At 38.8% G+C, this 18,020-nt stretch overlaps 1 protein-coding gene across 1 annotated transcript in view; it reads left to right on the top strand.

Moving 5' to 3' along the window:
• Positions 1–15,209, top strand: part of PDLIM3 (PDZ and LIM domain 3) — a 39,255-nt gene extending 24,046 nt beyond the window's left edge. Inside the window, exons 4-7 of the mRNA XM_077814541.1 lie at positions 768–955; positions 11,992–12,122; positions 13,957–14,068; positions 15,020–15,209. Of these exons, the coding sequence (XP_077670667.1) occupies positions 768–955; positions 11,992–12,122; positions 13,957–14,068; positions 15,020–15,209 (621 nt within the window). The remainder of the gene's footprint in view (positions 1–767; positions 956–11,991; positions 12,123–13,956; positions 14,069–15,019) is intronic.
• Positions 15,210–18,020: the final 2,811 nt, after the last annotated feature.

The following is an 18,020-nucleotide window of genomic DNA, read 5'->3' as shown; positions in this document are numbered from 1 at the left end:
AACTGCAAATGAACTTCTCTGTGGTGATTTACCTATGTGCTGTTCTTGTAGTTTTCTTCAGTTCATTATTTCTTAACTTTCTCTTTTAATAGAACTGCTTTTTCCTGTTTGCATCTTCTGGTAGGCACCCTATGTAGCTATGATTTTTCTTTTTTAAGGGCTAATACAAGCTCTCACATTGACCTCTTCCCTAGGAATGAAATCAAGTCTATTTCAGTTAAAAATAATTTCAGGAGCTGTGCCTTCACCAATGCTCCCCTGCCAAATTTTTTGGCTTTACAATCTCATTTCCCTATTTTAAAATGTGTTTCTCTCCCCTATTGCTGTGTAACAAACCCACACAAAAAACAGAGGACAGGGACTAGCTAACAATTAAGGTAAACAATTAAACTGACTATAGACAAAATTCATAAAGCAAACAGTGAAAAAAGAAAAAAATACTTTTAAAGTGTATATGATTACATGCAACCCTTATACCAATTACAAAATTATTGAAATTTTTATGTATATTTGCAAACATACCACTCATTCTATTTGTCTTCACAAGGCAGACAAATAACATTTGAATGTACATGGCTTACACGCGCATGAAAGTTTAATGGATAAACAGAATGTCTGTATAACCTATGTGTTTACTTAATCAAGCCTTTAAGTTCCAGTGGAGAAAGAAAGATGAGATTAATAAATTCCAGTGTTGTCAGTTTTGCTTGTTATTAGCTTCAGTGTGCACTGTAGCTTTGTGTATTTTGTCTGCCTATTACGTACAGGAATTCAAGCCTATTGGTACAGCTCATAACAGAAGGGCCCAGCCTTTTGTTGCAGCAGCAAACATTGATGACAAAAGACAGGTAGTGAGTTCCTCCTATAATTCTCCAATTGGGCTGTATTCATCTGGCAATATTCAAGACGCTCTTCAGGGACAACTGAGGGGTCTAATTCCTAGTTCACCCCAAAAGTAAGTATTGGTGTTTACTTACATTACATGGTCTCTTGTGGAAATACCACTCTCTGTTTTGTTGTCCATTCAAAAGTCCAGCTCTTGTTGTTTTATTTTTCTTTTTTGACACTCTAAACTTCTGTCATATTTTTCAAAACTGGTGATAAATGAAGCAATTTCCTTTTAACATCCAGGAGTGAACATTCAGCTATAAAAGTAGCGATAATGCAGATAGTTAAAAATTCCCCTTCACTGGGTTTGGCTGCGATACGACACACCATCCTTCCCTCTTACACTACCCTGTACTCTTCTGTTTCTGACTATAACAGCAAGTGTGTTTTAATACCACTAGTATGCAACATAAAAGTAGTTGGTTCTTAACAATTTGTAACTTTTGTGTACGCTAATTTTACCCAATAATAAATATTCATCAACTGAGGGAAGTTATTTTAATCCTTTTTTTTTTTTACAGGATACGAACTACTTTGAACACAAGCATAATATTCGTCCCAAACCTTTCATAGTCTCAGGCCGAAGCAGGTTATAAACTCTAACTGTATGATGTGTTGGATGCATGGGTTTTTTAATGCATACTCACAATTCATATGAAAATGTGATATTAATGCACTCAAAATTATTTTATGCGATTAAAGCTTATTTTAAAGCTTTTAAAAAATAAAATGCATGCTTTGCAGAGCTCAGGCTTCCATTTCCTAAAGGAAGAGGGTCCAGATTCTAAGGTCAGTGACACTGGTGAGAGTCTGGAATAACTCCAGTGAAGGTTCTTCAACTCAGTGCACCTAGTCCACATTTACATCAGTGCAATTGAGATCAGAATCTGATCTTGACAAGTTTATGGAGCTGTGAAATTCTCTAGTCCCACTATACGTATGTATCACTTGTAAACTTGCTAATTAAGAATTTTATCCAACCTGTCATATCAGGATCCTCTGAACCATGTAGATTGTAAAGGCCACACTTAATCACTCTACAGCAGGCTGACCTATTCACAATGCAATCTGCAGAGGAACTAAATAAAAGAAAAATCTGAGCACCACAGAGTTGTAAAACTATCAGAAAGGGAAGAGCTTTTGCACATGAGCTCCATTTTTTAAATCTAACCTCTCTCTCTCTCTCATAATTGTGTGTTATAATGCCTGAAACAATATTACTTGATCACAACAGAAGGAAAAGTATCCTTCTAGAATCAAAGGCAGCCTCTATGGCTACATAGGCTAGGAGGCCTCACAGGCTTGAGTGAGCAAATTTCTATGGACACTGCCTTCCAGTACAGGGGTTTTGTTATTACCAGTGGCTTCACAGAATCATAGAATATCAGGGTTGGAAGGGACCTCAGGAGGTCATCTAGTCCAACCCCCTGCTCAAAGCAGGACCAATCCCCAATTAAATCATCCCAGCCAGGGCTTTGTCAAGCCTGACCTTAAAAACTTCTAAGGAAGGAGATTCTACCACCTCCCTAGGTAACGCATTCCAGTGTTTCACCACCCTCCTAGTGAAGAAGTTTTTCCTAATATCCAACCTAAACCTCCCCCACTGCAACTTGAGACCATTACTCCTTGTCCTGTCCTCTTCTACCACTGAGAATAGTCTAGAACCATCCTCTCTGGAATCACCTCTCAGGTAGTTGAAAGCAGCTATCAAATCCCCTCTCATTCTTCTCTTCTGCAGACTAAACAATCCCAGTTTCCTCAGCCTCTCCCCATAAGTCATGTGTTCCAGACCCCTAATCATTTTTGTTGCCCTTCGCTGGACTCTCTCCAATTTATCCATATCCTTCTTGTAGTGTGGGGCCCAAAACTGGACACAGTACTCCAGATGAGGCCTCACCAATGTCGAATAGAGGGGAATGATCATGTCCCTCGATCTGCTCGCTATGCCCCTACTTATACATCCCAAAATGCCACTGGCCTTCTGGGCAACAAGGGCACACTGCTGACTCATATCCAGCTTCTTGTCCACTGTCACCCCTAGGTCCTTTTCTGCAGAACTGCTGCCTAGCCATTCGGTCCCTAGTCTGTAGCTGTGCATTGGGTTCTTCAGTCCTAAGTGCAGGACCCTGCACTTATCCTTATTGAACCTCATCAGATTTCTTTTGGCCCAATCCTCCAATTTGTCTAGGTCCCTCTGTATCCTATCCCTGCCCTCCAGCGTATCAACCACTCCTCCCAGTTTAGTATCATCCGCAAATTTGCTCAGAGTGCAATCCACACCATCCTCCAGATCATTTATGAAGATATTGAACAAAACCGGCCCCAGGACCAACCCCTGGGGCACTCCACTTGCACTCAGTTCTGTACTTTGAAAATAAAGTAAAAAAATATTTGTGTCATAATTCCAGCAACTCAAGTCTGATACAGCAGTCTGAGAAGTCAAAGCAGTTGGCATGAACCTCATTAACATCCTATTCATGATGGCCAGACACAGGCAGATTATCAAATTTTGTGAACTGTCCAGTTAGTGAACCGGTACAATAAAAAAGATTAATGGTGTTGCTCATTTGTTTTGACAAATGAAGTTTAGTTTTAATTATGTATATTCTTAGTTATTATTTCTAGAGCTGTTACACATCTCACAGACACATACAAATGACAAGATCCATACCATGAAAAGTTTAGTGTTTTAGGGATAGGTCATCAGATTATGATCTAGTGCATTGCAAGGCACAGCACATTGTTGCACTGCCCTCTGGGGTGCCCTAGACGGGAGATTTTGGCACAGGGAGTCTCTCTCTCTCTCCCTCAGTCTCCCTACAACTGTTGAGAAGAAGTAAACTGCACTAGGTCTAGATCTGTTGTAGTGTATGCTTCCCAATGTGCCAGCTTAACTGCAGTCTACAGTCCACCCATTCCCTGTCCACTCCACCCCTTCCTACTCACCTGCAGGAAGTGGGGATGCAGTAGCTCTACTCTATGTGGCCTGCTCCTCCCATGCACAAGAACTGCCAGTATAGAGCACAGGCACAGAGGAGTCAGAGTGTACCTTATGCCCCCTTACTTACTTGTGTTGGCACAAAGTACAGGTCACAATCTACGTATGACCCCACTATAGCACACCATTATTAAATCTTTGCAGAGAAGAGGCGTGAAACTGTTTTTTGTGACAATGTTTGGACTTGTAGACCATCACAGTGAGAATTTACAAGGTTCAACTATATTAATATCACCTTTTTCTCATTTAGTTGAATGTTGGGACTGTCTATAAGAGGCCATATATTTTTGTATTTATTCTTATAGTAAGCACTCTCATTCTATATAATCTTGAATATTTAGGATTGTTTCATAATGTATGTTCTGAAAATTCATTTTTTAAATCAAGCAATGCTTTGTAAAAGATACTTGTCATTTTCAGTGAACATATTTAAACAAATGACCATTTTTCAGGATTGCAGATGGGAAATTAGATGCAAAAATTAATCTGATAAGAAAGTGATCAGGCTTTGTGGTCTTCATTAGTTAATATTTGTAAAGTGCTTTTACAATGGAAAGTTCTGTATACTTCAAATTGCAAGTATTATTTATTAGCCTCAGATGAATGGTGCTCTGCAATTGCAAAGTAGTCGCAACAGCAGTGGTTGCCAGTTAGTTTTTTACCCTCTGGACTGAACATATACATTAAGCAAATTCTGCTTATTTGGTACCTAAAGTCACGTGTGCCAAAAGAGAAATTTTAATTTATTATGTTGGAAATTCCTAAAGCAACTGTTGCGGATTACAACCCAAAACAGGTTACATTCATATTATCCTTTATTAAATACAGTAATAACACCATCTCAGTTGTAAATCTCTCTTCAGGATATAAGGCCAACTCCTACAGTCCTCTCTCAATAGGATTTCTGCCAAAATAAGGACCAAGTGCGAACTGTAGGATTTGGCCAATAAATGAAATTTTAGGCACAATTATAGACTTCATGCTGACAAAACTAATTAACAGAGGTATGAAATCTTTACACTAACTTAGCATTGCCTCTCCTTGTTGCTGGTAGCAATAGCTATGCTTCTTTTGGCCTTCTCTCAATGTATTCCATTTTTTTAAACTCATCATTAACAAGTCTTGCACTGCCACAGGATCCAAATCTTCTAACGTGTGACCCTGATTTTTCTAAGCACTGACTTGTGTATCTGTGACTGGTCCCTTCTATGGGCTTTTGGCTGGGGCATGCTGGGACAGCATACTTACTTGGGAACTTGCCTGTCTTTTTTGGAATTAATTTTCCTTTGATGGTAAGGAATGTTTCTCTCTTTAAACTTTCAGAATGTGGTCCTGTACAAATTCCACTTAAGAACTAAAGGGAGCATTAATTTTGGGTTATTGTGGTCCCTCTTCCTCTCCATTGCAGAGTTCTGAAATGTGGCTGTCAGGCAGGCACTGTATTGTATCTCCAAACTGAGAGCAATATAAAATTCTCCCTGATTTATTCAGGAGTCAGCCAGAAAAGAACCTATCAGTACACAAACATGTAGGTCGAAGGAAGCAGATTGAATCACAATCCTTCCCAAGAGTTTGATTACCACATATATGTGACTGTGCCCGTGATAAGGAAGTGGTCTCAGATGACTGTGGAAGGCCTGGGTTATGCATTGTTCCTGGAAAAATTGCCCCCTCGAAAAAGAAACCCTCTGAGTCCAATTAGGGCTGAACAGGGCCTTAAGTGCTATGGGAAGAATGGTAAAACCAGTGACACTGAAAAGAAACATTTTGATGTAATATTCACTACGTTACTCTGCTAATGATTTTCCAGAGGATTTGCCCATATTAATGTCCAGCGGCTTTACAGCTTTTCTAAAACTGGAGTTGTAGCCAACATTCTATTTTCATTCTAAATCAAAAATAAGGTCAAATTCAAAAGTAACAGTGACCAAGTTTCATTTCATATCATTTGAGAATCTATTCTGTTTTTGTGAAGGGCCATTTTACATTCTGCTTGGAATTGTTATAATTTAGAATGGCAAAAGTATGTCCAGTTATTTTTTAACATTTTTAACTTTTTTTGAAATTTTCAACAAAATATATGGAAAAAATATGTAATAAATTTATTGTTGAAATAACTTTAAAGGTGTAATAAATACTTCAGTGTAGTATTAAGGAAAATCTTAAAAGGTCACGTGTTATTTTAAGTTTTCTTTATAGAAAACCCTTTCAAGTGAGAAAATGTAATGTAGCATTTAGGTCACAGACTGGAATGAAGAGTTTGGGTTCTAATTCCTGGCTCTATCATTGACTGTGTGATCTTGGGCAAGTCACTTAACCTCTCAATGCCTCCACTTCCCATTGTGAGGCTGGAATAATGCTTACCTAGTTCAGAGGGGTCTGATGAGGCTTCATTAATCCTCTGAAAAAGGTACAATGTTAAAAGTACAAAGTAATATTATTTTCCAAGTACTCTGAACTTTCAGAAGGTTATATTTACTGTCAGTGACAGGGAAAAATATATCTATAAACCAGGCTTTCACAGATTCAGAGTTTTTAATTGCTTGGTCTTGGGTTTTGTTTGTAGTTGTTGTTGGTGGGGGAGGGGAGGGAATTAAGGAAGTAAAGTTGACTAGATTAAACATACTTTTGCTTTTCTATATTTGATAGATTTCATCTCTTTCTTTACAGTCATGTTAACATCTCTACACTTGTTTATTTTGTCTTTATTTTGGGTATGTGTTGCACACCTTTCTGTAAACTGGCTATTAACACAGTGGAGGCAGTACTCCTTCCGGTATTGATGGTGGCAGTGGACGTAGTACCCCCTCTTCTGTTAGTACTCTCAGTACTATTTGCCCTACTGATTTGAAAGCTGCATCTAAGATGGCCCCTAACATTCCCTTGGAAATGGAACTTCCTGGTGTCAAGATTGTACATGCTCAGTTTAATACACCTCTGCAGATGTACTCAGATGACAATATAATGGAAACACTGCAGGGCCAAGTTTCTACAGCTCTTGGGGAAAATCCCTCAATGAGGTAATCAGAGCCAGCATGTGCACTGAATATATTTGCTAAAGCATTAACATTATCAATTTCCATACTGTTTCTACATTAAATTTTAAAAGGTATCTAAACAGCAACTAAAGATTTTGAAGCTTATATTAAAATACTATTAATTAGGGCTGTCAAGCAATTAAAAAAATTAATTGTGATTAATCATGAGATTAAAAAATTAATCATGATTAATCGCCGTTTTAATCACACCGTTCAGCAATATTAGAATACCATTATTTAAATATTTTTGGGATTTTCTATATTTTCAAATATAGGGTCAGGTCTGGGAGCTACAGGGCTTCAACCCCTCTTGGAGCATGGGGCTTGGGGCTTCACCCACTCTTGGGACTCAGGGCTTCAGTCGCTCTCAGGGTTTGGGGTGCAGGGCTCCAGCCCCCCGCTCCCCTCCACCCAGGAAGCTGCGGGCTGGAGCTGCTCCAGCCCCCCTGCTGCTTGGGAAGCTGCAGGCTGGGGCTGCTCCAGCCCCTGCTCCACCTCCAGAGCTGTAGGCTAGGGCTTCAACCCCACAGTGCCTCCTCCTGAGCTGCGGGCTGGGGCTTCAGCCCCTTCTCCCGCGGGTCGATGCCTCCCACCCCGCTTACAGGTATGCAATTAACACGTTAAAAAAAATGAACACATCAATTTTGCTTTCAGTTAATTGCAGGCATTAATTGCAATTAATAGACAGCTGTACTATTTATGTATTAAAAATCTTTTTCTAATGCAGATTGTTACAGATGTCTGTCAGAACATACAAAAGACAAGTGTTACAGGTCAGACTCATTTTAAAAAGAATCTCTCTATTTGCAGCTGATAAATACAAGCTGATAACTGTAGCTACTCTTTAAAACGGACTCTTGATCCACTCCTGACCAGGGCCTCAATCCTGAAAAGACTTACACACAACAGCTAATTTTAAGCACTAACAAAGTCATACTGAGTTCAATTGGACTATTTAAGTCCTTAAAGCTCAGCACTTGCATAATTCTTTGCAGGACTGGGTCCTATGATACCTAGCCCTATCATCTGAAGAAAGAAAAATTAAAGCAGTCAGTACAAGACATTTTACACTCTGTTGCAGTCCTTCATGCCCAGAAAGTCTTGCAGATATTCTTCAATTTTTTTCACTCTTAACCCCATCCAAGAAAACTCATTCCAGACCACTAACCTTTGGCCAAGAAGGACCAGAATAGACTCCTTCCTGGGTTCATTAGCAAATCTCTGTACACGTCATAAGCACTCCTCCTCCTATTTGAGTGCAGCACTACTACAATGTTCTTTCATGTCTGGGGAATGGTTAGTTAAGAATTTTATACAGAGTAGTAGTATAGTAAAAACTCTTACAGACAACCAGGGAATGACTCCAGAGTGGTAAAAAGCAGACTTCAAAACTAACTTCCAGTCAAGCTTGTAATATTTCATATGGAAAACAATTAATTGTGTCTCTTTTCCAAGGTACAGCAGCTTTCTCATTAATAATTTGTCATTTACATTGCTTTCTCCTTCATTTTACACTCTAACAACTTACCTTCTTTTTACTGTGTTTTACTAACAGTATTTTAAGTTAAATCGTTTACAATATATGTAGTATCCACATTTAAACTATTACAAATATTTTCAATCCGAAGGCTCAATCACAGACTTGAATGGGAGTTCAGGTCATTCCGCACATTGCAGGATTGGGCCTTTACTAACTATAAAAATCATACTTATCCAAAAGCATATACACCAAGTTCATGATGATCTGATGGAAACAAAATTCCATTCTATAAGAGCTTTGTGGAGTAACAGTGTTGCCCTACTGCAGTGATGAGCAACCTGCAGCCCGCCAGAGTAATCCACTGGCAGGCCACAAGACAGTGTTTATATTGACCTTCCGCAGGCATGGCCATGGTTCGCCATTCCTGACCAATGGGAGTTGCAGGAAGCGGCGCGGGCTGCAGGTTGCCCACCACTGCCCTACTGCCTGGTTATCCATCATCAATAAATTTTTTTAAAAAGCAAACTTGCTTTCTCCCCCTATGAAATCCTGGATTAAGTCTAAGGATTCAGGTTTAATAGTTGGCAAAGGCATCCCCAGTTTGGGAACTGACCCTGCACAGAGCCCTGAAATGTCTCAACTGTTGGGGGTTACTTTTCCCTATGCGTGAACTTGGAAAAGGTATCTTAAAGTCTAGTGTCTGGTAAGTAATTTTTGTGTGTGGCAAGTAATTCTACAACCATTACTTATGATTTTTCTTGGGAACATGTTAAAAATAGGTAAATCTGGGTAAAAAGTTAAAAATCAACCATTAGTAGGAATAAAAAAAATGCTGATTTTTTTTAAACTTAAATGAAAAGTTTTTCCTGTTACTTGCTGCAGTCTTTGTTCTCCAAAGTAAATTTAATAACAATGCATATGTCTTATCTACAGAATTTTCACCAAGAGTAAAAAGTACTATGCTGAGGAGGAAAGATATTTAGTTTACTATTTTAAAAATAGCTCAGAGAAATCTGGTTGGGGAATCACAGAAATATAGGGCTGGAAAGGACCTCAAGAGGGCATCTACTCCACCCCCCCCCCCATCCTGAGGAAGGCCAAGTACACCTAGATCATCCCTGACAGATGTTTATTTAACCTGTTCTTAAAAACTACGACACAGATTCTACAACCTCTGTTGGTAACCTACTTTTAGTCAAAGTTTGTCCTAATATCTAACCTAAATCTTCCTTGTTATAGATTAAGCCCATCAGTGGACATGAAGGTCAATTTATCACAGTCCTCTTTATACCAGCCCTTAACATACTGGAAGACTGTTAACAGGTCCCCCCCTCAGTCTTCTTTTCTCAAGACTAAACATGCCCAGTTATTTTTAACTTTCCTCAAGTCAGGTTTTCTAAACTTTTTATAATTTTTGTTACTCTCCTCTGGATTCTATCCAATTTGTCCACATCTTTCTTCAAGTGTGGCACCCAAAACTAGACACAATACTCCAGTTGAGGCCTCACCAGTGCCAAGCAGAGTAGAATAATTACCTCCTGTGTCTTACATATGACACTCATCTTAATACACTTCAGAATGATACTTGACGTTTTTGCAACTGCATTCCATTATTGATTCATATTCAATCTGTGAGCCCCAGATCCTTTCCTGCAGTACTGCTGCCTAGCCAGTTATTCCCCATTTTGTGTTTGTACATATGATTTTGCCTTTGCCTTTATTGAATTCCAGCTTGTTGATTTCAGATCAACTCTCCAACTTGTCAAGGGCATTTTGAATTCTAATCCCGTCCTTCAAAGTGTTTGCAACCCCGCTCAGCTTGGTGTCATCCATAAATTTCATAAGCATACTCTCATTATCAAACATTAACTAGTACCAGACCTGGGACAGACCTCTCCAGGCCCCCACTGAGTATGACCTCCCAGCTTGACTGCAAATTAGGATTATAGACATTCATGGCATCCAACATACAAACATAGAACAAAAGATTTTTGACCAGTCACTGCGTCTACTTCTAATCCATTTCATATTCTAAACCTTACTCTCAAACTCCAGACAGATAGACAGACACAAAATCCAATCCAACCCCCTTGCAAGCAATGGGAGTTTTACCATAAGATTGAGAGTAGGAGCAAGCTCATAATGAGAGACTTAAAATTAACATTTATCTCTGTATAAATACAGTAATATGCTTCATTAAAGTATATGATACTGCTTCTACTTAGTTCCCCAATACTCAAAAAGTTGAAACCCCTTTGTCTTCAGCCTAATTCTTCACAATGCATCCACAGTGTCTGTTCTTCACCATACCTGCATATCTTGTTAGTAATAATTCTTAATATAAGACAGCTAATATGAAATATTAGGGATAAAATCCTGTCCCTACTAAAGTCAGTGGGAATTTTGCCATTGACTTTAATGGAGTCTGATTTTCTCCCTGTGTGTTTATTTTGTTAAGGCAGCCACTACAAAAAGTAAGCAACAGACCAATTTTATTTAATTTAAAAAAACAACAACAGATTTTCCATTTAATAAAGCTTGGCTTTTAAACATTTGCCACTGGAACATTTGTTTCATTGTCTTTTCCTATGAATGTAAGTTAAGTAAATCACAATGACTATTATCTTAACAATTAATATATTAACTAGTGATTGGCTGATGATGCCCTGCAGAAAGATTGGGTTGTTCAGATTTCTGCAAACCTTTCTTAATAGTGTGAGTGATATCATGTTTTAATACTACACTTGAAGCTATTTGACCTGAAAATGGTATTCTGAAAATTAGGTCAAAGAGCAACTGGTGACTTGGCTGCAGCTGTTTTGAGGGTAAAGACAAGTAAGGGCCCATTTCTAATGCAGCTATAGCCAGAAAAGTTACTGTAAAAATAACTTCCCGGGGTGTCATATTTATTCTCTAGCTAGACTTCTACATCTAATTTTTTAAATTTATAAATCAAGAGATGACTTTTCTAACTGCCAGTCCCATAAACTCAACCTAGGATCTGAAAATCAAGCTAAGTTCTGACTTTTCAGCATCAGCAGTAATAAAGATTTTGCATTCTAAATGTAGCTGAGGCATGAGCCAGAACAGAATAGTAAATAATAAATATTATGAATAATAATAATAATTAGCACTTATATGAAATCCAGGTTACTCTCCCCTGATTGTATTTGCTCTACTGGGCTAAAAGTACTAAAACTGGATTTATCAGTAAAGTGCAGAAATCGGACTCAAAGACACAGTCTTTGGATATGTTGATTAATCAGAAGGTGCCCTTTTAAAAGTCACTTTTCTGAGCTTGAATTAAACTTTGATATTTATTTGTAAAATGAGAACTTTGCTTATGAGAATACTGTGCAGCAATAACAGGAATATGTATTTAAATTAAGAAAGATATCATATCAGAACTTCACCACTGTACAAAGCATGCCAATCTAGTCAGGGGGGAAAGGTCTATTCAATGATTCTGTAAACTGATTTTTATCATAACTTTGTTTATTGAATCATACTCATGTCCAGTAGCTCTACTGCTTTAAAGTTATATTGGTTAACTCTCTTTACCTGCTCATCCCTTGTTCATGTTGCAGTGAACCAGTACCAACCTCTGTACCTCAATCTGATGTGTACAGGATGCTGCATGACAATCCGGAAGGGCCCAGTCAACCACGTCAATCTGGCTCATTTAAGGTGCTCCAGGATTTAGTCTCCGAGGATTCTGGTTAGCAGCAATTTACTGTATATATCTGTTCACAGCACTCTTTATTTTTTACATGTGTTGAAAGGGGAAAACCTGAAAAGAAGATATACAAGGATTAGAGCTATAAAATTCAATTTCACATTTTGCTACTTTACCCCTTTTATTAAATATTTAACATGTGCTATGACAATTAACTAGTCTTAAGACTTCCATTTATCAACCACATTTTTCAGAATCTCTTGTCAGGTTTTTTAAGACTGATAATGTGCAAAAATGTTTTGACTGAATGATAAAAATGTTGCATGAGAAAAGTTTTGGGGTGAGATAAAAATACCACTGAAACAGGAAAAGAAAATTGTCCATCTCTTTCTAAACCAGGAAAAGAAGTGGGAAGAATTTTAAACTCTTTCCTCAATTAAGTTTCTTCTCTCACACACACTTCTAAATAAAAAACAAAATGATGCTAGAAAATTGGTTGAAGAGAATACTGTTTGCACTTGCATTCTCCCATAATTATACTCTATCAAAAATACTATAATTGATGAATTTTTAACAATAAAGCAGATAAGAACAGAGCATTATGAAATTCTGACAGTTTTATTATACCTGTACTAAATATAAAAAGCAGAATTTAAACAAAATTAATCTAAAATTAACAGTTTACAAGAAAAGACGTATAATGTCATAATAGATTTTTGTTTAAATTTTGATATGACTTTTTATTCATATTGTGTTATCAATCTTTCAGAATGAATCTGAAGGTTAACTCTATAAACAACAAGTAAGGCTGCGAGTCTTTCATGGGCCCCGGGCCGCCCCCCAGCCCAAAGCAGTGGCAGCAGGGCCCCGGACCACCCAGAGTGGAGGTGGAGATCACGGATTCCGTGACTTTCCAGGACCTCCATGACTTCCCCAGCTGCAGCGGCTGACCCCAGGGCCACCCGAGCAGCTGGTCTGGGCCCAGGGTCCCCAGGCAACTGGTCCTGGGCGCTGTCCTGGAGCAGTGGCCCAGGAACAGCAGCGGTGCCCCAGGCCGCCCCGGCCTAGAACCGCGGCAGCAGGGCCACGGGCTACCCTGTGTCCAGAGTCGCAGCAGCAGGGCCACGGACGCCCCCTGCCCGGAGCAGTGGCAGCGGGGCACCAGGTCACTCCCTGCCCAGAGCGGCGGCAGCGGGGCCTTGGGCTGCCCCTCCCCCCAGGTAAGATTTAGTTAGGGGTATTTTTAGTAAAAGTCACTATTGCCCATGACCTGTCCATGACTTTTACTAAAAATACCCGTGACTAAATCATAGCCTTAATGACAAGTAATCTTTTCATTAGCTGACTTTAATGCAGAACAACACTCAGGGCCAATCCTACTCCCACTGAAGTTAATAGCAATATTCCCACTAACTTTAATGATGCAAGATTTGGCCCCTCAAAATTAAAAAAAGGTTATTGTAAAGGTCCCTGTATAGAGAAACTCTATCTTTACTTAATGAAAGGAAAAGCTTATAAATAAGATCCTACTTAACTTGCGATATTTCAGAAATTGCAGATTCTGCAATATTAGGCTTCCATCACAATTTTGACAGTAGGGGGCCGCCGCTTTCAGCGCCTGATGGCTGACAACGGAAAATCGCAGAAAAATAATAATGGACTTTATTACCACAAATAATAAGGTCCATTATTACTTTTCCACAGTTTTTCATGGCTTGTCTGGAACTCAGCTGCAATTTTTTGACAATCATCCTGCAATTCAAGCAGGGCCTTCCTTATAAATCAGTATAAAGTCGATACCCTCAAGCAAGCATTTAGTTATAGCCAGATGCTTCTGTGTTATACTGTAAATAAATGAGAACATTCTGTTTCTCAGGTGGACGTCCCGTTGGTACAAGGAGTGTGAGGGCACCGGTAACAAATATGCCTTCAGGTGCAGGAAGTGTACAAAAAGTGCCATTGTGTGACAAATGTGGGAATGGCATTGTGTAAGTTGTTTTTTCTTAATTTTCATAAAGTTATAGCTATAGCATAAATCTTCAAAAGGGATTACAAAATACAGGCGGATTTTCTACGGAATTTTCTGTTTGTAATTTTAGAGAAATCAAAAAAATTGCAGGTGCATTGAAAAGCTTAAAAAAAATAAACCATCCAAAATCATTAACATAATGTCTTACACATTTTCAGGACATTCAGCTCACTTTTCAAATATAACTTATTTTTCACTTGCAGAGGCCTGAGTTCAAGCTTCTTGGTACCTCTTGCCACACTCAATCATTAACACAGATACTGAAAAGAGCAGCTGCATAGCCTGTACTGTTTCAGGCTGGGATTCTCAAAGCTGCGTAATGGAGTAAGGTACCCAACTCCCAATTCAATGGTGTCAATAATTTCAAACAGGGATACAGAGAATCCTGAACTCATGTCTTGGAGGCTAAGTCAGAGGAATTGTTTTCTAAACCTTTTTTCACTCCCTTGCTGCTGGGGTACCTTATACTGTATGTGATAGTTGAAAGGGGCAGGTTTCAGAGTAGTAGCCGTGTTAGTCTGTATCCGCAAAAAGAAAAGGAGTACTTGTGGCACCTTAGAGACTAACAAATTTATTTGAGCATAAGCTTTCGTGAGCTACAGCTCACTTCATCGGATGATGAAAGAGGCAGTGGTCTTTGAAGTACTGATCTTCCAGTGGAGTACTGAGACTTGCAGATGGCATTTTATATTTACACAGGAAAAGGTCTGCTCAGAATCAACTTCCAGCTTTAGAATATTTTCCTAGCACTTGGAAGAACATGACATAACTCCGCGGGCATTACCAACAAGCCCCCTACAGTAGAGAAACAGTATTTATTTTATATGTCATGTTGCCATGCATTTCTGTTTTATTCTAAATTTATTCTCCTCTAGTAATTTAGTTTTCTCTTCTTTATTTTCATAAACAGTGGTACAGTGGTGAAGGCACGTGACAAGTACCGGCACCCAGAATGCTTTGTGTGCTCTGACTGCAATATCAACCTCAAACAAAAGGGCTACTTCTTTGTGGAGGGACAATTATACTGTGAAACTCATGCGCGAGCCCGCATGAGGCCACCAGACGGATATGAAGCAGTTACCATTTATCCAAAGTGCTAGTCCTATGCTAACACACACACATGCATGCACACAAAAAGACATTAACAACTTAGAGCAGCAATACAACTGACTGAACTTACTGCCTTAATCCAAAGTAGCAGTTTTTAAACATTTTCTTTTGGAGTGGGAGTGATGCAGAAGCCTCATTAGCCAGCAATAGCATATATAACACTAACATTTTGCAAAGTAATTATCTTTGACTATGCCAGTGTAATTTAATGAAGTATAAGGCAGTAAAGTTTTGTATGACATATTGTACTGGATAAAAATAACTTTAAACAGTTGAGTGCTTGTATAGCAAATACAGTACATAGAATTGTGAAATCAATATATTTTTGTTTAGAATTTGTTTCAACATAAACTAAATTTTTGCACAAATATAGTAACGATTAGTTTGATTCCGAGATGGCTTGAGCACCAGCAACTTCTATAACTCAATCCCTCAAAGGTCAGTCCACTAAAAAATCAGGAATTTTACACCTATACTACCAAACTGCAGTTATCCATGTCTGCGTCAGCCATAAAATCATTCAACTATCATTACCCTATGCCACAAAAACAAGCTTTGCTTTCCTTACTTTGATATTTGAGAGTCTATTTATTTACACCTACTGGTGCAACAACTGTAATAAAACACTGATATTAATTTTATATAAATAGAACAGCAAGCACAGTGAAGCTTGCTTATAGTGGAGTAGAATGAATGTCCCATATTATTTCAGTGAACGGCTGAGTGCAAACTACAATGAGAGTGTGACTTGCTTCACTTACCATGAAATTCTGATGGAGACATGAAAAGGCAAACACACACACAAATAGCAGAAATGAGCAGGTATGTTCATAATGAAATTAGATTTGGTAACTTTAAACTTTGGCAGCATTTATAATTACTGAGAATTAAAATATGCCACGGAAAGATCCTACACTAAGTACTTGGTGAATGCCAAAGAAAATGCTCACAGCTGAGCATTTTCTGAAATTCACTAAGGACCAAATTTTCAAACAGGCATATGTCTAAATATGTATGCACTTTTGCTCATGCCAGATTTAGTTACGCCTATCTTCCAATGTGCATGGCAAATCTGTATCTTGTGTGCATTTATAGGTATATGTAGGTACACAACTCTGCACATGTGCATCTGAAGAACTATGTGCCTCCAATAGGTATGTGTACAAGTCCATGCACACTTAGGTGCACACCTATATGAAAAACTGAGCCTTAGTGTTTACAGTAAGTATCAAAACCATAGTAAATTGCTTATGACTGTATTTAAATACAACTTATGCTGTAAGAAATTAAAAACTTTCATATCAAGCATACAAACATAGCAAAGACATGAAAAACTGAGTACAGAAAACCCCTAAATATTTTTCCCATTCTACCATAAGATCTCAAAACATGCAGAACACTGAATCAAAATAATATAGTGTGCATGTTTTAAACACATACTAAAACTCCAATAAAGTTGCATCTTGAAATCTGAAACCTAATGCCTGTGTATTTCAACAATTCTCAAGGTTCCTTAATGTACTGCACCTCTACCCCGATACAATGCTGTCCTCGGGAGCCAAAAAATCTTACCGCGTTATAGGTGAAACCGCATTATATCGAACTTGCTTTGACCCACTGGAGCGCGCAGCCCCGCCCTCCCAGAGTGCTGCTTTACCGCGTTATATCCGAATTTGTGTTATATCGGGTCGCGTTATATCGGGGTGGAGGTGTATTTCAAAATTTAAATATGTTTATAAAATTTGTCCATGTCACCACATATTAAATATAACAAGAGTCTGTATATACAAACTATGCACAATATGCCTTTTTAAATAAAGATGCATCCTTAATTAATTTTAAAACACCAAAAATAGTGCTTCCAAAGCACCAGGAAGACTATATGTATTATTACTTATTTCCATTAATGAAATTCTGTAAAGTAAATTTAAATTTTCTTTTGAAAGCTAGAATGCAAGGAATACGTATCATTCTGAGAAGCTTTAATGTAATCTATGTTTTAAAATCATTGTTTGTAATGTTCATTTCTTTATTAATAAAAATTGAAAGTAGAAATAAATCTATATAATCAAGATTTTGTATTTTGCCTTTCTGGTATGAAATGAAAGAAAGTGTGTGTAACGGGTTCCCCCAGGGTGCCACCTGGTATCACTGAGCTCTGTAACCCACCACCCGGGGCTCCCTCTCACACTGTGCTGCTGTGACAAGTTGCAAAGCCCTCCAAGCTTCCACTTTCACCAGCACTCATACAGGTAGGGACACACCCCTCTGCAGTCACATGCAGACTCTCGAACCACCATCCTCTCAGTTTAGACCCCAGAGCAGTACCATCCTGCCCTGGTCAAATCTGGCCAGTACATGGGTTTAACACCCGGTCCGCCTCTCCCTCAAAGTGAAAAGGACCATGCACACTTGTGGTAACCAAGCTGAGATTTTCCCTGGACACCTTAGTCAAACACACACTGGTTTGGATTAAATCACAAAATAAATTTATTAACTACAAAACGATAGATTTTAAGTGATAATAAGTGACAGCAAACAGATCAAAGCAGATTACCTACTAAATCAGGGATTGGCAACTTTTGGCACGTGGCCAGTCAGGGAAATCCGCTGGCAGGCTGGGACAGTTTGTTTACCTGCAGCGTCCACAGGTTCAGCCGATCGCAGCTCCAGCTGGCCACAGTTCACTGTTCCAGGCCAATGGGGGCTGCAGGAAGCGGCAGTCAGCATATCCCTCAGCCCACGCCACTTCCTGCAGCCCGCATTGGCCTGGAATGGTGAACTGCGGCCAGTGGGAGCTG

Source organism: Eretmochelys imbricata, chromosome 4 (genome assembly GCF_965152235.1).
Source record: "Eretmochelys imbricata isolate rEreImb1 chromosome 4, rEreImb1.hap1, whole genome shotgun sequence".
In the NCBI taxonomy this organism is placed as follows: domain Eukaryota; kingdom Metazoa; phylum Chordata; order Testudines; family Cheloniidae; genus Eretmochelys; species Eretmochelys imbricata.
This window is presented reverse-complemented; position numbering and strand designations above follow the sequence as displayed.